This window comes from Stigmatopora nigra, chromosome 6 (assembly GCF_051989575.1).
Source record: "Stigmatopora nigra isolate UIUO_SnigA chromosome 6, RoL_Snig_1.1, whole genome shotgun sequence".
In the NCBI taxonomy this organism is placed as follows: Eukaryota; Metazoa; Chordata; class Actinopteri; order Syngnathiformes; family Syngnathidae; genus Stigmatopora; species Stigmatopora nigra.
The window spans coordinates 6681362-6703546 of NC_135513.1; the positions used below are offsets into that span (position 1 = coordinate 6681362).

At 37.5% G+C, this 22185-nt stretch overlaps 2 protein-coding genes across 5 annotated transcripts in view; one reads left to right on the top strand and one right to left on the bottom strand.

Moving 5' to 3' along the window:
- The window catches only part of plppr2b (phospholipid phosphatase related 2b), a 31236-nt gene extending 29296 nt beyond the window's left edge, over positions 1-1940 (bottom strand). Inside the window, exon 1 of the mRNA XM_077718559.1 lies at positions 1756-1940. The gene's annotated coding sequence lies outside the window, so the exon portion shown is untranslated. The remainder of the gene's footprint in view (positions 1-1755) is intronic.
- palm3 (paralemmin 3) lies at positions 1763-22155 on the top strand. Of its 4 annotated transcripts, none has more exons than XM_077718556.1 (8): positions 1813-1906; positions 13338-13390; positions 14457-14537; positions 15472-15587; positions 16863-16929; positions 18669-18699; positions 19029-19067; positions 20354-22155. In XM_077718556.1, exons 2-8 carry the CDS (start codon positions 13346-13348, stop codon positions 21091-21093), a joined length of 1119 nt encoding a protein of 372 aa, XP_077574682.1. In that variant the 5' UTR covers positions 1813-1906; positions 13338-13345; the 3' UTR covers positions 21094-22155. The 4 variants fall into 4 exon arrangements, with proteins under 4 accessions (XP_077574680.1, XP_077574682.1, XP_077574681.1 ...); XM_077718555.1 differs by lacking the exon at positions 1813-1906 and adding an exon at positions 1939-2196; XM_077718554.1 differs by lacking the exon at positions 15472-15587 and having other exon boundaries at positions 1763-1906.
- The last annotated feature ends 30 nt before the right edge of the window (positions 22156-22185 follow it).

Below are 22185 nucleotides of genomic sequence, written 5' to 3' on the forward strand. Positions count from 1 at the left end.
CTCATTCACCCCTGAAAACGTTGACTAATACAACAAAAATATTGACTTTATATCCACCACGATGGCTGCTTAATTTTAATTATTACAAACTGTGTATTTAGAATTAATTTTCTGTTATATGAATAAGCTCAACATAATTAGGGTGCTTAAACTCATTTTGGAAGAGCGACAAGGCAAATCACAGTTGCTGAAGGAAAGCAGACCACTCACATAAAATTAGCCTTTTTTCACTGCTAAGAATGATCAAGTCTTGTGATTTCAAAGATGACAAGCGACAGTTCCCATGGAAACCCCCGCACATACACATTTAAAGACACATACAGTGTAGATGAAACAAGTGCCACTAGAAAATGGCCTTGCACACCAGAGAGAAAAATGAGCAAAGTTGAGAAAAGTGGGGGTGGATACATTCAGCAAAGATGACTTGGTCCTTCAATGAAATGTCAGTTAATGACTGAAACAACAACGTTTACTCAAAAAGCTGAGTCAACAGAACACTGACAATCAAGAAATCTAAAGAGTTTTTTTGTTGTTGTTAAGTCATTAATGTTTACTTTTTTTTTAAAGGAGGGAACTGCAGGATAATTTAATGGGAGGTAAAAAAAAATCATTTTACAATGTTAAAACACAAAAAATAGCCATAACATTTTTTCCGGTGGTATGTTAGGTGACTGGTTAGCATATCAGTATACCATGGGTTCAAATCCTGTTCAAAACATATTTGTACCTCACCACTGTATGTTTTCTCTGGGTGTTATAGTTCCTGTCACGATCAAAAAACAACTTTTCAGATGACTTGTGTATATTATTAATATTTTTGACCCAGATTTGATTCCATATTTAGAGAACACTCATTGAACTCCTTATATGTCACTGACTAACACTCCCAGTCAAAATCGATTGGACGCCAAGTGCTGTCAGTGGTTCCGAGATCTGGGCAGGAATGGAATTGTACGTTCATCGTTGTCAATGGCAGGTAATAAGTAGAGCATCTGGGGCCGTTAATGCGTTGCATTTCTGTCATTTTTATTTTATTCATTTTGTGTTTTATTCACATTGTATCAATTTATAACGCTATTTATTTATTCATTCATTTTCTGTACTGCAGATCCTTACCAGGGTTGCTGCAGCCTCAGCTCATCTAATTTTATGAATCGTTTTTCCTCATTAGGGTTGCGGGAGGTTCTGGAGCCTATCCCAGCTTCAGCTTACTTCAAGCACCAAGCAGGGGGCACCCTCAATTGGTGGTCAGCCAATTGCAGGGCACAAGGAGATGGACAACACTTCACGGTCACAGGGGGCAATTTAGGGTGTTCAACCAGCCTTGCTGAGTGTTTTGGGGATGTGGGGTGGGCAATCGGAGCACCCGGAGAAAAACCACACAAGCCTGGGGAGAACATACAAATGCCACACAGGAAGGTCCGGATCTGGGATTGAACCCCTGATCTCAGGACTGTGGAGGGACACATGGAAAACAGAATGGATAGGGGTGCTCGAAGCCTGGATTTGGCTCTGTATTACAACAAACAATTCAGATTTTCATAAGCATAAAAATAAAAAATAAATCATACGATAATTATAATTGAGTCCTGGCTTCTATATAAATTGTGTGGACATCACATTTTGGGTCATGCAGATCACACATGGAATTTGAATAATTGTATAGAATTTTATTCCAGATTGATTGAAAGTTGGCATGCAAATATGATCAACTGATGCCTACGTGGGCCTTCTTCACTTTGACAATATACTCACGCTTCATGTCACAAGGCGGGTCATGGCGCTGGTTCAAGCGAGATCCCAATCTGCTGTCGCTGCAACCAACATTTGGCCAATCGAAGCTGCGTGCCAGTCGGTTTGGCACAGATCGCCGGCCTCGCTCAAACTCTCGAAACACCGGAGACAGGTAAACATTACCAGCCGGCTTCTTCTTCTTCTTCCTCCTCCTCTTCCTCCTCCTCCTCCGCCCACTCCCACTCGCGAGAATAGCCTCGGGGAGCGCAAGCTTCTCTCTTAAATTAGAGTTATGACCTTAGCTGTTGTTATTTTTCACTGATGTAGCGACCGTAACTCCCCCTAACTACTTTTTTTTTAAATCAGTAGTAACTCCAGCGATTTTTTGACTATTTTCGCCCATCGCGAGGTATTTTAAAACTGACGCACGGTTGGATTTTCACGCTGTCAAACCAGCCGCAGGTGAGTTTCCGTCCAACTCCACATTTGAAATCGTGTTTATTTTGCTTGCAAATGTCACTTTCCATGCTGTGTTGACACTTTTTTAAAGCGCTTTAATCTCTGGATGTCAGCCCAGTTTAGAGAGTTGAACAAACTCAGCAGCTGTTAACTTGTCTGACCTGAACAAGTGGATTATAATGTGACTTTAAAAAAAATACCTTAAACCTACATTAATCATCCTAGTAGCATTCACATGAAGTGTTTTTACGGTACTCTATTTTTCTTTTGGCCCATCAGGAACAATTAAAGTTTTTGTTTGATCAGTTATACGAGTAATAAAGTCCAGGTCTGCAGGCTATGTGGAACACTTTTATGATGCAGTAATTTTAAAGCCTGGCTGTCTTTGGACACTTTCAAGATCTTTTCTGTGTGCAACTACTCACACTGCAGGTGGAAATGTTTAATTGTAATGCAAGGCCTGTGGTGGATATTTTTCCAACTTTTTGGGTTGTCTTGATGTGCATTTAAGGTCAATGAATTGGTCTCTGCAGAACTGATAATTATAGTCCCTAGGGGTGTGACAATATATTGAAATTGTGATGTACCATGACACTTTGTATCCCAAAATGTTATTGATAGGCCTCCGCCAAGAGCAGATATATATTTTTAAACTGTCACTGTTTAAAAAAAATAAAAGGAATACACAGGGTGCTGGCAAACCTTTCCACTAGAATACTATGTAACTCACTGATTGCCACTGACTGCAATGGACGTCCAATTCATGATTTGACTGAATGGCTGTCCAGTCTAATTGAAAATGGCTGTTTAGCACCCTCGATGGTAGTGGGTATTCAAAACCAGTTATCCCGGGTTTGAGGGCATTCATAGGTTACATCCTGTTGAACTTGAGTCATTTGCTATACATCTGGGGATGTTAAGCAAGTATATTCACTCGGACTTTAAAAAAATGGTTAAAAAGTACAATATTATATTTCAATTTAATTGCCAAAGAATATGTGCAAAGACTAATAATTAAGCAGTCTTCAATGTTGGAGGGAATCGGATGGTTTCCCCCTATTTTTTACGTCATTGGCTAAAACCGTTCCTATGGGCACACTTGGACTGCAGCATGACTAATTCATTCATCTACTGTGCCGCTTATCATCACGAGGGTCCCGGAGGTGCTGGTGCTCCTCAGCTAACTATGGATATTAAGTGGGGTACACTCTGAAAACACAATGAGGCAACCAATGGACTAAGACATTAGTCCTTCTAAATTCAATAAGATAAAATGTTTCATGTTGTTGCACTGACTTTTCATTTTATTTATTTAGCTGAGTGTCAGCAGCACTGGCTGGCGTCAGCAATTATTTATGGAAAGATACGCAGCATTGTTTGTTTTATTTATTTATTTTTGTGTGTGTTGGTTAGGCTGACACATATGCCTCAGATGATTTTGGTCACGTACTGACAGTATGTAAAACATGCATATTTTTACTGCACTCCCCCATAGCCAAATATCTGTTGCATATGTGATTTTTTTTTATCTGCATTTGGAAAAGGGCAGATTGTCATCAGAAGATATCAGATGCATATTTTTTTTGTTCTTGCTCTGCAACAAGGCATAGCCAAACTATTCCAATTGAGTGCGAAATATAAACTATGTCAGTTAAACCATGCAGTAGTTATACCAGGGGGTTGGGAACATTTCTTACTCATGCCCATACTTGCATGCATTGTCTCAAATTATTTCAGTTTAATGACTGCATGCTTTTATGACGCACCAAGGCCTCGTTAATGGCAGCACCCTTGCAACAAATTCTATTTTTAGGCTGCAGATTTGTTTGTAAGAAACCTCATTTGAGTAATTCATCAAATATACATTGCTTTGCATGCTGATTTCATTACAATCATCCCAATAGATGCCTCTGAAATCCTGCTTCTATACAGAAGGACATTTTCCAAAGTGACTGGTGTATTTCACTCAGAAGAATCTTTTTTTCTGAAGGAATATTAACAGACATATTTTGCTATGCAATAAATTCAGATTTTGTTCTTATCTGCAATTTTGGAAACATCTTCATACCATTGATGACATTTTAACCGGTTGGACTACAGGCCTTATAGGAATTACATCATGTGACTTTGCTTTAGCAGTAGATATGGATTTGCATAATTTAAAAATGTGAGGGGGATACATACAAATAAAAGACCATTCAAATACGTACAATTTGCAGCATTCAATCAGTCTACCAAGTATACTTTTGGGTTTAAACCCTCAACCTCATCACTGTGTGGCCGACGTGCTAATCACTCTGTCAGTATGCCGCCTTGAAATAACCTATGGATTTTTATATTATTTTTTGATAACTCTTAGCATAGTAAATCAGCATTCTGGCAGTGCATGTCACAAAATCCCAAATTGAATTACAGCTTTTAACATGGACTGTTCAAGGTTTTTACCCATGTGAAACACCCATAGAGGAGGTGCTGTAAATGATTTGTGATGCCTAAATTCCTCACGAGGCTTCAGTGGAACTTTGGACAGATGCAGGTTGCTTTTTTCACTTTTGGGGAGAGAAAGGAGGCACTGGCATGATTTGTACCTAAAATACTTCTCAATATATACAACAAAATATCCCTCTTTTTGTGTTGTGGGAATAGCCATTCTAGAAGGTTCTGACGTACCACAAATGTATCCCAGTTTTCTGGATAGATATGGCCATAAAACAAGAGATATTTTGCCTTTAAATGTTTGTTTTGTCAGACCTGAAGGATCCTCTCCATTATTACTTTTTAAGTAATAGAAAACAAACAAAGGATAGTGAAGCCAGCTTGATTTAATGTTTGAATGTGCTCTGTTAAGCAGAAAAATAAATATAACGGTGCATTGGAATGTGGATAGAAGCATGCATTTTTCCTGGTCACACCTTTAGCTCATTTCATTCAACCAGATTTGGAACGATACCATTTCAATTTGATACAATGTAGTTTATTTTTAAATGTGTAAGTAATACATGGTTAAGTGAATTTACGTTTACCTCACAGTTCTGATATCAAGCGTCCAATCGCAAGCTCAGGCCTTGCTGTGTAAAAGATAAAGATGATATTTGAAATCCAACGTTGATCTGTTAATTTTCCTCTCACCTGTGCTTTGCAAGGACACCCTGTGTCTTTGTCTGGACAGGATGGACTCCATTCATTTGCAATCATCTGTTTAGTTAAAGTCTCCAAAGTGATGTCCCTGCAGAGAGGATAGAGGATCAATGTCAATATGTTTGCTTATGTTCTTCCTATTTTCCAATCTACTTGCCCTTCCTTTTATACCATCAGGATGGTAGTGATCAAGTAGATCAAAATGAAAATGTTTTTTGTCTGGACAGATTGTATAAGTATGTGAGGGATAACTTGCTCAGGAAAGCTCCATTTTTTTCCATTAATTGTTAACAAGTGTAAACACGAGTTACCCATAGTATAAAAAAAAATTGTAAATCTTTTTCAGTCTCACTCTTCTTGCTCTAGTCTCTGACAGCATTCAACTAAATGTGCATTTGGGAAATAGAACTATTCCCTCCTATGTGTTTCTGTAAAGTATAATGTTCTGTTGTTGTATGACTATATCACCTTGTTTTTACTTTTTCTGTCTGCAGTCTTGTTGGTATTGTTACATTTCTGTACCTCAAATGCCATACCTGTAGATTGATAAAGGTTAACTAAACAATTAAGTTAAGTCTAAAACTGTATAGTAAACACCATCCACATCGCAATGTTGTCAGATGATGTGTAGGGAGTGATCAGGTTTAGTTTTTTGCTGGCTCTAAGCCTATTGTTGCTCTGACAATAGTTTGTGTTTTTGCATGTGAAGCAGAATTCCATAGCAGACGGTAGCACTAATTCAATATACTCTCACCATACCCATTTCTATCCTTACAGTCAATCTTTAAGATATATCTTGGTTGGTTTGTCTAAAAGTGAAATCATATGCAATTATATTAACGTTAAGTTATGTCATGAAACCCTTGGGTTCATTTCAAAGCAAGCTTTTACAAATACATACAAAAAGCAAGTTCTGTAAAATGTTAATGTTTTTCTTTCTTTAACATTCATTATTCAGGATTGATATAGGCTCAGTCATGGATATAAAAGAGATTTTGCCCAAGGTTTTGCCACAGGGTTTTCTTTACTCCTAATGAGTCTTTGCTTAATCCTGCGACAGAATTTTGATTGGTATTTGTCCTTCACTGTGATATCAACAGCAACCTCCAAGTCTAATTTGCTCAGGTGGTGGAGAAATGTCACTTTGTTTGTCCCCGATGATAATAATTGACATGGAGAATTAAATATTTGACACCCCTAAACTATTAAAGTGACCTAACTGAAAAAGAAAGGTTAAAAAAAGTCAAGCTTGTGAATACCATCAACGTATCTGTCCAAAATTCCTCCTTTTTTATGTCAATGGTCAGTACAACTTTTATGCCAATTTGATTAACGATGAATTGCAGACTAAAATATTGACACCAAAAAAATCGGAATCGGACCCTCGGCCATAGACCTGTGAGACCGACGCGCTATCCACTCTCACACTGGGCTGCCCTTTCTTAAAATCTATCCTTTGTAATGTTTTGACTTGTAGTGTACAGTCCTATGTCATGACAAGAGAGAACATCAGATGAGGGCAGATTACACTAGCACTGCATTCCTCTCAAAACCTGTTTGACACGCATAGACAAAACAAGAACACACACTAATCCTGCGCACACAAAGCAATTAAACACACAAGGGTGAATGATTTTTACATCCAATAATAAAGGGTAACATTATACACACACAAGTATTCCTGGAACATGCAAAATGGCATTCCTATCAAGTCCACAATAGGATTTTATTTCATTTTCATCCGTAATAATGAATGATTAAAATACCACATTGGCATAAAAAAAATCCTGCACCTTGTTGGAATGCAAGCACAGTTCATTCTAATAAAACCAATGAACATTCATCTGCATTTTTATTTGCTTGTTACCTCGCCAACATTATTATTCACTGTTCAGAGGTGTATTTTGAATTCGACTGAAGCCAATAACAGAGCTTCACAAACACTACCACAGTTAAATCAGTTGCAACCACATTTTAATAATAAATAGATAAAAAGAACTTTAAGCCTTACATACTTTCAAAGAACATATTTTTCTTTCGGAGAATTGTGCTTCTGCCTGTAATTTTCACTCCTTTCAGTTTTGTCTGTACATTTTTACTATAGATAAGTGCATTCGGGGAGGTATCTTACATACGTGGGCTTCACTGAGGGTTTTTTTGTTTTGTTTTTGTAACACCTAGCTTGTAAGGACTTGTCAGGGCTGTTGCATTACACTAAGCCCCGCAAATGCATTTGTTCCTCTTTTTAGATCACCCATTCAAATGATATCATAACACGGGGACTATGGGTAATTTACAATTCAAGATGACTGACATGCATGGTTTGTTATGGTCATCAGAATGACCTTCTGTCAGCATTTCTATACAGATTTTCCCTCCCTCAGAAACGTTCACGTCTATCCTTTTTGAAAATACTGCGAGCTTTTAATCCTCATTCATTGGCAAAGCCGAACTGGTACACACAAATGTGTGGTGCTCCTATTCACATTACAAAGCCACTGTTAACCTGTATTTGCATGCACCTCAACAAACAAAGTTTTAGGAGATAAGCTGTAAAAGCTCTAAGGATTTAGATATATTTTTTTGATTTGTCACTTAAAACTCTGAGGAATAATCATCAATATTTTTTTGATTATCACATTCTATTGTGACATTTTTAATTCTGTTTTCTATTTAAAAATGGCTGTTGAAAATTTCATATATATTTTCGGTACGGACCAATTTATTGAAATTTGATTGATGGGGACAAAAAAATAAATATGAATATATATTGGTGAAACTAATGTAACACATCCATGTACAGAGAGATTTTACCAGTTATCCAATGTATTAATCACTTACTCAATCAAGTCAATGTGAGTCATTTAAAAAGCACTCTGCCTTTAATATTTTTCTGTCATGCCTGCGTATCTATGTACCTCTCAGATCATCGTATTAATTTGAAGGGTGGCTGACAGCCTTTTGACAAAAGTGTCACCATGCTGTCGCGTCAAAGCGACTCCTCAGCTCAGAGGCTGTGAGATTGATTCTCCTCAGCAAAATCCTTCCACACATTTAAACATGGGGGGGCAGAGTGACATTTTGTCATGGTCATGATCAGTTGAGTGCTCAAATTGGATACAATTTAGAGGGTAACATGGAGGAATTCACAACCATCTAAAAAACAAAGTGGGGGTGTGACTAACCTTTAGTTTGAAACTGTAATCGAACAATATCAAAGACATATTTCACTAGAGGTGCAACAATGAATATCATTTGCCAAAGACCAGAACTCAATGAGACAGTAACAAGGTCATAATCATAATTAAAATAAATAAATAAACTTTAACAAAATAAACTGTAATCAGATTGCTGTTTTTTTAAATAATAAATTTGACAATCTGACACAAGCTTACTGCAAATCAAAGCACAACCTGCAAAATAGTCTTACAAAAACAAGAGTCATCCTTGCATGTATTTAAAGACCAAAAATACATGCCCTATCTGGCTAGATTAGCAGGATATCCATCTTCAATTATACAAGTTTCCCGGTGGTCTGAAAATTGATGGCTGACTAAAAAAAACTTAACCACAGTTCTCAATCGCCTACCATAACTGTGCCGAGATCGAAAGCATTTGCTTCTCTCGAGGAATGTGTTCCTGATTGTCCATAAAGTCTAGATTTTCCTTTACAACGGACAATAACAAAAGCAGAGGATGTACAGGTTCAGAGATCAGGGTAACTTCTATCACACTTCATTGCCAAGTGTCTGGGAAAGGACGGTGATCTTTTTGCACTTCCTCTTCCCAATCACAAGGTTGAAAAGGGTGTGTGCAGTTCACAATGTCCTTGAAAGAACTCATATTTTTGTGCTTTACATGTGTTTACACTGTTGTAAAATATTTTAGATAAGTATTTTTGAATCAGATCTTAAGTTACTCAAATTTTAGTTATTCTTCTATTGTGGTATTTTGCCACTTATTGTCCAAGATGAATTATTGGGAAAAGCCACGAGCACTCTTTATTAAAAATGATTTCTTATTCCTATTTGAAGTTTTTACATAGGGAGGGGTGTGATGGCTGATCATTATCATTTAATCTGTGGGGTATTGCACAGAAGAAAAATAAAGTTATCAAAGATAAACGCTTTGTTGGATTAATTGGTTGCACGTTTACTGAGCCAAGATGAAGAAACACGATTAAATCAAGGTGCATCACACTGCATTTTTACCAAAATTCACAATATTGATCACAGAATCACCACTAGAAAATGGACACTAAATTGGGGACTAAGTATTATTTGGTGAAATATTGTGACACAACAAGTTTGGATCACGAAATACAGACACAAAGTACGTGTTTGAATCCTTTGTGGGTTGAAATTCTAACCAGAATACTTGGAAGAATACATAATTGACACTTATTCAGTTTGTCTCCACACTGAATTATCAACAAGACCAAGATGCACACAACAAAATTTGTTCCGATACATTGCACCAAATCCCTTTGTGTAGAAATAAAGGATGCAAAACAGGCAATCAAGTGGATAATTACCTCATCACATGGAAAAATGTCATAAGGTGACCTTTGTAATTTCTCTCACGAGACCTCAAGCAACTTTGCTTTATGTCAGTGTGACCGAGAAGCAATATTTTATTCATTCATTTTCCAAACCGCTTATTCTCACAAACCCCTGACCCCAGAACTGTGAAGCCAACCATTCAGTAATAGTTTTGATTCCTAAAATTAATTCATTAATATAAACTAATAATGTTTTTATGAGGGAACACTCTTTAATCGTTTCAAGAAAAGTTGTCTTGTCTTTTTCCGGGCTTGTCAACCAATACCACAGCTCAGTGAAGCCTAGAGTAGAAAATGGCCTACCCAGCAGTTTTCATGCTCCACACCTCCCAGTCACGTAAAAGCCCATGTGCCCCAACCTCACCACAAAGCTATTCAACTTCCCATGCTTTGTCTCCACCGCTCTACTTCTTTCGATCGTGATTTGAATTCCTGAAGCTCAGACCTTTCCTCGACAGCGAGGTGATGTTATCTGCTAGATTTACAGGATTTTAGCGACAACATTCTACATTCTTTAAGCAGCACAAGGTATTGGCAATAGATAAAGGCTGACTTTAGGTAAACATTCCTGTGTTGGACTGTCAGACTTTAGATTAAAATGAAAATATTTTTTATTCCCATGTGAGCTTTGTGCATTTATTTAATCGTCCCAAGCAAAAGCTGATATCAACTGAAAGCTTAAGTTTTTCGTGCTTGACACCCTGCTGTTCTCCCATCTGTTCCCACTCAGCCAATGTCACTACACCCAGGATATTGACCCCCCGCCCCCTATGCAAATATATACTGTTGAATTAACAAGCACACTTACACTGAAGGCAAATATACATTTTTGGCAACAGGGTAAGAGGAATGTGTGCAATGAAGTCATGATGAAAGCCTCACAAGTCGCATCACACAAATACAGGGGAGTTTTTATTTTATTTTAGTTTTTTTGTTCTAACAATCAGGCATGCTTTCTGTTTAGCATAATTATTCAACGATTTAAAAAGTACTTAAACTAAAATTTCAAACGTCATTTGATTCAAAATATGCATATTTGTTTTAAAATCTTAGAGTCTTTTGCTGTGTCTGTATTCTCACCCTCTTGCTACTGTGACTGAAATTTCCCAAATACAGGATGGGTAAAGTTATCTAATCTAATCAGATGGTGTTTATTTGACTCTAAGTATGCTTGAAAATCAAACAAATTTAAAACGTATTGTATGGCCAATTTCTATTTTACTCGAATGTTGTGTCAGTATTTTTGTTAACTGAAGTTTAATCTTTCCCGTAATGCTAAAATGTGTGAGGGGGAGATTATTTGCCCTCCGTTCTTCAAGGAGGAAAAATATATTGCCCACCCCTATGTTGTGCCAAATGATGTGACTAAAATGATTCGGCTTCACATTTTTTTTATTCCAGTATTTGTGGGAAATTGGTTTTGATTACCTTGATTTCCACCAAGAGAAAAGGTTAGAAAACTGTGTCAATTCCAGAGGTTTAGATTTGGAGAGCAAAGTGCTTCATGATGAATAAATAAATGCATCTTGGACACCTCACTAGTTTTCACTGTGAGCACGCTCTGGTTTCTACAAGTATGTTGGTGTAGGTGTTGTGACAAAAATCACAGTCGCATATTTAACATAATGTTAGAAATAGAATTCTACTCTTTGGCATACAAATCCGTGGAGGAAATATTAACTCTTAACACCCAAAGTTTGGTCAAGTCCTCTTTTTCTAATGGGAGAGCCAATGTAGGATTTAGTTCCTCATAATGCATCCTCTTAATGTTATTAGAAACGGTGTTATTAAAAGTAGGTCAATAGTGATCTTGTAGTGGCCTTTCAATGAATTCGTAAAAATGGGGTCACTCTAATGTTAAGTAATAATAAGTGGCTGGGGAGAGGGAAGAAAGATGGGTGGATGGAAGTCCCCATTTGGTATTCCCAAGAGAATGTGTGGCTTATGCATTAATTGTTGGATGACACAAATTTGCCTTCCAGTACTTGGTTAATTTGATCGAACAGTTTTTGGTATACCGTTGCTCTTTTTTTATTATTTTTTTTTAAGCCCAACCACATTGTAGTGATGTTCTTCACAATGAAGGCATGCTTAAAATGATACTTTCATAACTAGTTCAAATGCCACTGTACAATCATGTCAAAAATAGGTCGTCAACAATAGTACAGTTGGGAGCCGATGGATTACAATCTAGTTGTTAATCATCAGGATCTTTCAGTTTGTAACACCTCTTTCCCTGCCTCTTCTCTGTCTCTGCCCAACTCAACTTTCCCACTGCCTCGAACTTTTCAACTATGTCAGCTTTATCCTCCTGTATTTCATCTAATTATCAGAGTCAGTGTGTGTCTTCGGGGAGCCTCTCAATATCTTTTCATCAAAGCTGCCAATTGGCTCCGCGTGTTTATCGGTGTCTGCTATTTCCTCATGTGGACCCTTGTTGAGATGCAAGATTTAGATCCCTAAGGAGTCTTACACTGTAAGCTGCCACCTCCAGTCAGTAAGAACAGCAATGATAGAAGCGATTGTTTCTCTCTTCCTTTGTCGTGTATACATTCTTTTTACAGAGACATAGAAAAGGCTTTTGCACCTTTTTTAAAATCTCCATTTTTTTGTATGGTATTCCCATTAAATGCCTTTTAGTTATGTGAGATTATTTGACACAACCTTACTCTGTGTAACACATTTGGCGCTCACCTAAATCTCTGAATAAAAGTATATAGTATATAGTTAAGGTCAGAAAAGGTCAAGTTGATATAAGAACAACAGAAAATTAAAATTGTAAGTAATTTGTAGTGGAATGTAGTCAATAGCTGTCTTTATTTATCTTTACCTTTTGGCTCTGCCAATTATAACTGCACATTTCTTAAATTAAATGATTTTCATGGAACAGTGGGTATTTAGGAGTACACACACGTATATACACACACACACACACACACACACACACACAGACACACACACACACACACACACGCCCATACAAAGTGCAACCAATATTCAGTGTCACCCAGTCTACCATTGATTGTGATAGACATCAAATCTATCTGGAGTAGAAAGGTTGGCAGCGACTAAATGAATGTTCATTCTCTGCTTACCTTTCTAGTTCAAATAGTTTTGGCATCTACAAGTAGTAAGCAATTTTGAATAGTTAGTCATTTATTTATTTTAAGAGCCACATGATTGGATCGGTATAATTTTATTCACACTGAAAGAGTTAATTTTGTTAAAAGTATGCATGATCACTTCAATTCAGTTGAAAAGTAGGCATTCATTTAGTTGGATATGATACCACCACAATGGCCAAAGACAAATATTAAATGAACCTTGCATGGCAAAAATAGCCACTTTCTAGTCTCTTGAGCCAGCAGTGTAAGCAGTAAGCCTAAAGAAAATTGTACATGTTCGTGGTCTTTAACCTTTCCACCTGTCTTTGTTGATGTCACAGGTGCCAGGATGGATGAAGTGGAGAAGTACCAACAGCGACTGGAGGCCATCGCTGTGAGTCCACAGAGAAGAGCTGTTTGTTGCTCATGCATAATTCAAAAGTGCAAAACAACACCAGCCTGTACTGAGCGTTAGGGACTCAAGTGTTGTTGCTATTTGGATCAACATTGGCTTTGACAGAAACTGTGGAATATCCAAAGTCCAACAGAATCTGCTCGCTTTTTGTCATATAAGTTTTCAATTGGCAATAATGTAAAGTGAATTCATAATTAGATTCAAGCCACAGTTAAAGCTAATTGTGCAAGGATTAGAAAAAAAAACATAATACATGAAATATAATAATAAATACATGAAAAAAATAAATATATTTTGAAATAAAAATATCTTAGTAATTACATTACATGAGATGGCGTCATGATAAAACATGTGATTTTTATGGGCTTATTTTAAAGATTGGCATTTTTGTTCCTAGTCAAAGGGCAAATCTTTTGCATTTTGTAAAACATTGACTTGATCACACTGAAAATGACCTGTAAATAAATCAGCAATCTCTTGCCCTTATCACATGACTTACTTATGTGCAATAATAAAACAAAGGTAACTTGACTGTGAGGGTAATTGGTCCTCCATAAATCAAAACTTTGATTCGCTGTTACTTTTTAAATGTTCTTTTTTTAAAAAATTAAATTTATGTACGGCCTGGCCACCAATTCAGCCTCTGGCCCGAAGTCGGCTGGGATAGGCTCCAGCACCCCGCACAACCCTAGTGAGGATGGTTCAGTAAATGATATAATGCATGTAACACTAAATTGTATTTAATGGGATGGAAGAACCTTTAAATGTCCTAAACTTCTGTCTCAATAAGTTGTAAGGCATTTGTCAGTGAAGGTACTTCAACTTGGGATTCTTTAGAAATCTAGCCCATGACTTTTTGAATCAATCTAAAGCACCTCTTCTGGTTACAAGCATATCGTGCACATCATTGTGCCTGCTTTGCTTTAAGGTGCAATCAGTCAGGCCCACACTATGGAACAAGACGAATCGGTTAATCATCCATCTGGCTGCTCATTTAGCGTTTGAATTGAATTTCTGGCCTTCTGGCCTCCGTGTCATCTTGCAGGAGAAGCGACGTCTGCAGGAAGAGCAAGAGCAAGCCAAGAGAGAGATGGAAGATGAAAAACTCAGGCTGCAGCAGCTCAAGGTCTGGTAGCCTCACAGGATCTTATCCGATGTCTTATTTCATGGCTTGCACACACACACACAGCTTTTTTCTCAATAGGCTTGTTAAAGAGCAGGTCGCCATTCCTGTCGACATCATTTTTTTGCACGTTCTAAAACTCTCACTTCTCATGGCATTGTCTCTACTCTACTTTTTAGTTTCCACGCAGAAGTTGCCTCTTCCCTCTCCTCCGTGTTACGCTGCTTGCGGCACATTCCTCAAATTGTGGGCATTCCTTTTTTCCCTGGCATTTTTATTGCGTTTCCACGTATACAGCATTGTTTTCCTTTATTTACGTCTAACCGCAAACTCGTTGACGTTCATTATTACCACCATAAAAATGAGGTGAGAGATGCTTTAATTTTTAATGAGCTATCACTTCCTACGTTTCACACAACGCGCAACATTAGCGTCAAAAACGTCACTGCAGTCACGAGAGGCCAGAATATTTCTATGAAATGTGTCTCTGTTGCTGTCAGCTGATGAACATTTGAAAAAGAAGGTGCATTGGTGTGAGGTCCGCTCCTGGAATGGTTGGGGGGGTTTCTGCATGCCAGTTGAAGGGGGTAGGCAAGGTAACAGAAAGGACCTTGTTCTCTGCGGCAGGCGAAGACAGAGATGGTTTTGTTCCCGTTATAGTTTAAGGACGGTAGCCAACAAAAGTGGGCAGACTTTTGGAAAAAGCTCAGGATGTTGGCTGGTCTAGAAATGTCGACATTTCAGGTGCAAGTAGAAAAGCATCACGTGGCTTGGCGGGGCAAAATGATGCAGGTTGATATGAGTTTTGCTGACAGTTACTTCTGTACTGAGACAAGTAGAGCACATTTTACTCACATATTGCTCCAATTTGTGCACCGTTTTAACGCTACTGTATATTCTGTTCTATTGTGTGTGTCTATTCTCTGTGTTCCCTCAGAGGAAGTCTCTGAGGGATCAGTGGTTGATGGAGGGAGCTCCTTTGTCCCTCTCCTCAATGGATTCCCAAAGCCCACACTCTCCTTCATTAGCCTCTCAGGAGGTGGGAAAGCACAGGTACCAACCAACTCAGCCGTCGTATTGGAAGACATGCTCTGCGTGTAGAATTAACACCTCATGCATAATTTAGTACATCCCTGTGCTTCCTTTGTTCGCACACTTCTTTCACTTTGTAAGTTGTTCTGTTGTTGTGTATTATGCATGCTTTGCCAACGGTTTTCACTCTACTGCGGAGCACTGGCTTCGAGATAATGTTGAAAGGTTTGGAATTGTAAAAAAAACCTTTGAAATGCAGTGATAGGCAGTGTAAATGCAACTTAAAGACATGGATGTAAAGGAGTGGTTCGTCAATAAGGATCATATACGAAGTCAATAGTCCGCTAATATTATTTCAGTAAGTATATAGCAACAGTCTTTTTTTTTGCTCCCTGGCTCCATCTGCTGTTGTGATGTTCATTTGGTCCTAGTTGTACAGATAAGTGTCTTAATTATTTTATTATTGGTAAAATGGGATGACAAAAAAAGAAGTATTTGGTCTACTACCAATTGTTTGAGTGACAGGTCTGCAAATTTCAACTTAGTTGTACTTTGACTATGAGAGATAAAATGAGAAATATAATGCATGAAATTACAAAGTATCAGTTTTAAAGCATATATTTGCAAATGAAGTTGGACAATAAGTATTTGCACCTGTTGATTGTTAGGCCACTCTAGTATCTTGGAAGTCTTTGTTCAAAGTTTGGGGATTATTGTTATTTTAAAAAAAAGTCATGTCATGTTATTGAAGACAAATCTTCATTCCTGCACACTACAGAGCTAAAAATATCCCCGAAATTGTAAATACAAAAGCAAGTTAATCAAATTTAGGTCTTGTACACAATCCAGATATACCCGCAGAAAACCCTTTTCCTCTGGATTTGGTGGATTTGCATTTACCACTGTCTAATAGTCACATCGCATTTAATTGTTCCGCCTGTCAATAAGGTTATGCAATAATTTTTAATGTTATCTTGTTTAGGGTTCTGTGGAGCAGGAGTTTATCTCAGCCATTTTTATAATTCACTATATTTGCCGGCAAATTATATGATATTGTATACTCCCTGTAGGACCCCTTGTTGATCCTTCACACCATACTACAATACCACTGTACCCTGGTTGAGAATCACTGTTGTTGATTGAAGCACTCTATGTAATCCTTGGTTGCTATGGTAATGCTGGCGATGATTTTCTTCTTATCTGGTGCGCCAATAAGATGATATGAAGACGTTGTGTTTTCTTAAGATGCTATCGTATTGTTTCAAATGTAGATGTATGTTTGTGTTCTCTTTTTAGGTTGCTATCACAGAACGTGGGTTTTGCAGGGGAGGATGCGAGAGAACAGAACACGGAGGACCAAACGGTGAGACATGCGCACACACACACACACACACACACACACACACACACACACACACACACACACACACACACACACACGCCTACGATATTAAGAAATGCTGTTAAAAAGTGTGTCAAACCATCTTCCCCTATCATCTTCCATTAAGAAGCCTTTCTAATATTTGTAACGTTGTTACTTGAATAATACATTCTGGTGTGTCTGTCAGCTTGTAATGTTTTAATGCTTGAATTTTATACATTGATTTGGAGAATAGCGCTCTTTTTGTTACGAATGTGAAGGTTGAAAACTTCTGTTTCCAATCCAATCAATTTAAAATATGTCTACAGGACACAGTGTTACTATTGTAGGGAACCTATGGATCAGGAGCCACATGTGGCTCTTTTGATGGGTGTATATGGCTCTCCGCTAACCTGTGGGGTCAAATCTGGAAACCGCTGGTGGCAGAGCTGAGTCCCGAATGCACCAATAGGAGCATCACGTCAGCACTGTGATGTGCTTAACTAAAAATGCGCACATTTTCATGTATTATTACTTTAAAATTTTGTCTCTCAATGAATAACATTTTAAAATATGAATTGTTTATGGCTCTCAGTCAAAAATGTTTTCGACCCCTGCGCTAGAGTGTGTTATATGTACACCCTAACCAGATGGTGGTAGCCAAGTAACATGTACTAAGAAGTTGTCATTAGTTTAGTCCTGATAGTCAGCATCAGGTTTTATTTAGATTCAGAGCAGTTTTTGGTCACAAAATCGGGTACAATCCAGTACTCACTTGTTTTCAGTAGCACGGGTGAACAAAGCATTTCTTGAGAATTTACGAAAAGGGCAGATTTTTATCCGAAAATATAATTTTTCATTCATGGGTTGAATTTTTTTTGCATCATTTCTACTGGTCGAAAATTATGTGCATTGGATCAATATCGAAAAAACTGCTTGCAAAACAAAAAAGCGCAGAGAAATTAGCTTCGGGACATCCCTGTTGTCAATGTTGTGAAGACGCTGTCGAGTAAAATAAAATTAATTAACTCCAGTACTAGTTCCCACAGAGCACTAATAAAATATGAATAAGGTTTTTTTTTCATCTTGGAAAATTACATTTATTCATAGAAAACATGAATGTTAAGATCTTTAGATCTGGAAAAAAAAGTGCTCTTTAGGGAACTGAAGTTAAAGCTCGGTAAAAAAATAAGTGATTGCTATACTTCTGTTTCCATGCATTGTGCATTGGCATTTACGAAAACAGTTAGTTACTTAAACATTTTAAGTCTTGCCAAGGTCCCATTGAGTATAGGTGTAAAAATGCACATTTTAAGCTTTCTTTCTTTCAATTTACTGTTCCATTTCCCCCTTAAAAAATAATTAAAATGTTCTGTTGATTAGTAATGCAAGATGAGATGGAAGCCTCTATAATTAGTGAATTTTATGTATATTTCATAGCTACAAATTCTGCCAGAAAATCTGTCAGTGGTCATGCTTAACATAACCAACAACAAATGTCTGACAATTATTTTTTTAATTTTGAGTCACAGAAGCACAAATACTTCAAATTTCCAAACTGTCGAAATTAAGGTGGTGATATATGTTTACACTTGTTCATATTAGATGACCTGTTAACTTTATGATGATGCTTTATGAAATCATCAAAGTCAAACAACAAAGAATATTGTCATTAAAGTTTGCAATACACTTGTACCACCTCATTCTTGACAAAAGCATAATATTTGTCTTTTACCCTACAGGAAGCCGTGGGCATGGAAGCAGGAGATATGGGTATGTTTAAGCATTAATTATTTGTCATTTAGTGCACATTATAAAACATTACTTTCTTGGAGACGTGCACAAATGGACGTATCTAATAGGTCTAATTTGTTCCAACTGTTCAAAAGTCCCCATTTCTCCTCGAAACCCTTTAAATGTTATTACAAAAGTATACAAATTTTCTATGAAATTGGGGTGAAAGACGAAAAAGAAGAATTATTTATTAAACCATTACAATTAATTGATGCAAAGACATTTTGTGTGCTGTTTAGACTACTTTAGTTGAGTATTCCAACAGTTGGAAGCCAAATGCAGTCTACTCACAACTCATTTTCTTCTAGATACGAATCTTCAGAGCAGAGATGACAGGATGAGATCAGGTTTGTGATATTATGCACATGTGACATGCGCCTCAAATGCTGTTCTAAATTGCTCAAGCAGAGAGCAAACATCCTCAAACACTTTTTTGCACCAGATCCAAATTTAAATGGCAGCATCTCTCTCATCATATTCAAATTAATCTTGTGAATGTTAGTGTATTTGAAATCTTCCTAACTATGATAAGCTATGTGAAATACATGGATAAATATCTTGCTCAAGTTGATTTTTATTTAATCATCTCAATCACTGTCATAAAAATATAGTAATATTTGTACAGATAAGTATCTTAAAGTTCTATGAATTCTATGAAACTTTAGAAAGAAATAACTGCAAAACAGTTATAGCCACTCTTGTGCAGTTTTAGAGGCATTTTTGTTTGTTTCAGTGAAATTATGCATTTTCAAATGCATTTAATTACTAGGTTGGAGTTTCATTGTACCTAAATCTGCATAATGAGTGCACGCATGTGGTTATGAATATTCAGCTTATTATTATAGTGCTTATGAACAGGGCTCAAGGGCATATGTTGCCATTTTAGAGGGTTTTTGTGTCACCAGGAGGCCTCAAGGTGATTGGTCACACCATGATCCATTCCAGCCTTTATGCAAGGTGGACAAAACCTCATATTTTATGGTACAGTGCAACCTTCAAAGGCTCAATATATTAACTTCCAGGATGCATGTCAACCTCAGTAAATAGAGATCATCAGCCTCTGGTGCAAGCTTTTTATGTTGTAAAACTTGTAACTAGTTGCAAAGGTGCTATTTTGTGTAACAATTCCACATTCCTCACTGCCACACAAAGACAAAATTCTAGAATGTTGCTCCCTTTAATGCACGCAACCTCTAGTTGTACCTGGACAAGAGGTATAAACATTGACTCAAAACAAAATAATATGATTGTCTAATTAGTCTTTTACTGACAGGCCTCCCAGTCCAAATAAATTGGACAACTGTGACTGTCAATGTCAACTCTTGAGTTAGGTTAAAATCTGAAACAATAGATGGGAAGTGTCAAAAAACGTATTCAAATAATGAACATGAATGATCTCAGATAGATAGTATTGGTATATTTGAATGATATCCACAATATCATCAAATTGTGTAAAAGTAGGAAATAGAAGCATAAATCCTCCTAGCTTCGGGCATTCAAAGTGTTAAACAGTGTCAAATAACATTGCCGCTTTGCCGTGACCAAACATATTTTGCTAATTAAGCGTAGATCTTTTTCAAATATGATGTAAAATGCTTGAATGCGATGGATTTTAATCCAATGGTCCCTTCAGGGGCAGACAAGGATGACATGAAGGGAATCCAAGTATCACGTGAAGAACTGCCATCTGTTCTGATGAATGGCGAAGGCGACTTGAAATCCAACTTGAAACAACACGGCGATGACACTTTGGAGAAGTCCACCACGAATGGACCAAGAGTGACGGTCACTTTGGAGAACCACAGCCAACAAATTCCTCACCTAAGCAGCACCGAGGTGGACGAAGGCGTCGTGGTCATGCGGGCTCAGCGTGTTGTCATCTTGGATGATGAGGAAGTCGCACTGCAAAAGACTGGGGATGAAGTGAATGAGAAGATGGAAATAACTCCAGAAACCTCAACACAGTTAGCGATGAATGATACAAGTGCGGCCGTGGAGATTAAGGACAACCTTGGCAACCTGGCAGGTCCTGTGGAGGTTGCGCTGGTACCCGTTTACTCCGAATCACAACCTTCTTGCCCTGTTTCAAAGGCCCCACAAGCACAGGAAGAAGAAGCAATCACAGTAGCGTCGGGGGATCCCGAAACAACGTCAAAAGCTCAAGGCGATGCCGTTGCTACATCGCCTCAGTTCCAGGAAGTGGCCCTTAGCGACCACCCAGAGAACAACAGGACTGAGGCTCGACCCCCAGAGATGGAACCCTTTCTTGAGGAAGCCTCCGGCGCCGCGGGTGAAGCCGCCAACGACAAACCGGCAGAGCCCGCACAACAAGCACCCAAGAAGAAAACGTTCCAGTGCTGCTCGCTCATGTAAGCAAGTTAAAAACACAAACCGTTGTGTAAGTAATATTTCCTTCCTTTTATTATGATTACCCTGTTTCACTCAAAGTCCACTTTGAAATGTGGACTTTTTTTAAAGGGCTTTTTAAACATAATTAAGCCCCTGGACTTGGATTTATGAGATTTCTTTAGTTCAGAATAAACGTGTTTCTTAATTTACATACTTTAAAGGGGCCATACCAAGAGTTACTAAGTGCATTTAGTTCCCGTTTATTAAAAATGTTCGTTTCAATTTATCCAAAATAGGCTGCTTAGATTTTCTGTTGGCACTGATCAATTAGATGATCTCAAATTCCTCTCTATGGCAGCCCATTAATATTATTTTTGTTTTTCATGCCCTCATGTTGTTAACACTATACGATCCACAAAGGTGTTCATTATTTTTTCTTTTTGCTTTTGATGTACGGATTAACTACACTATGAATAAAATAAACTCAATCAAAACACTTTTAATGCAGTGATATAAAAAGGCTTTATTAAAAATGAGTTTATGCACATACTATATCATTCATTTAAATGTGAATTCAAGTGTTTATGAAATGTATTGAGTGGTTTATAGAGAATATTTTTCTATTAAGGAGCTGTAGTGCTGAATTATTTAATAAATGTGGGAATTGAAAGGTGGCCTTGTTTTTTTGGGGGGGTTTCTTTCAACCCACAGGGCCATTGACGAGGATGCACAGCCAATCATTCTGCTCTTTTCATTTTTCTGCTATCATTTTAAAATGGTTTGTCACTAGTAAACATCCAATCCATTTGAACAGCCAGTCTAGTGCCAGCAGTGGTAACCTAGTTACTGTAAGTTACTTATAATAATTATTCATCTGAACCAAAATGCATATCCCTGACTGACATTACTCAATTTCAAGGGCCAATTTCTCATTTAAAACATTTTTACTGAAATGTGAATTATTCTCTATTTAGCCAGCCAGACATTTATACTGTACTAGATCGTAAAACCATGCTGCATTGTGTACTTGTATGAGTTGTTTTGTGAAGAGATGACTGAATTAACTATTAAACTTAATTTGACAAATTTTTCTTTGTGGCAGAATTTTGTCCTTTC

What these genes read in the sequence shown, in the direction of transcription:
- palm3 (XM_077718554.1), top strand. Translation starts at nt 1,778, where the DNA reads ATGGCGCTGGTTCAAGCGAGATCCCAATCTGCTGTCGCTGCAACCAAC. An exon ending in AGAACACGGAGGACCAAACG is followed by an intron (nt 16,930 to 18,668) that starts GTGAGACATGCG and finishes TTTACCCTACAG; the next exon opens with GAAGCCGTGGGCATGGAAGC. An exon ending in AGATGACAGGATGAGATCAG is followed by an intron (nt 19,068 to 20,353) that starts GTTTGTGATATT and finishes TGGTCCCTTCAG; the next exon opens with GGGCAGACAAGGATGACATG.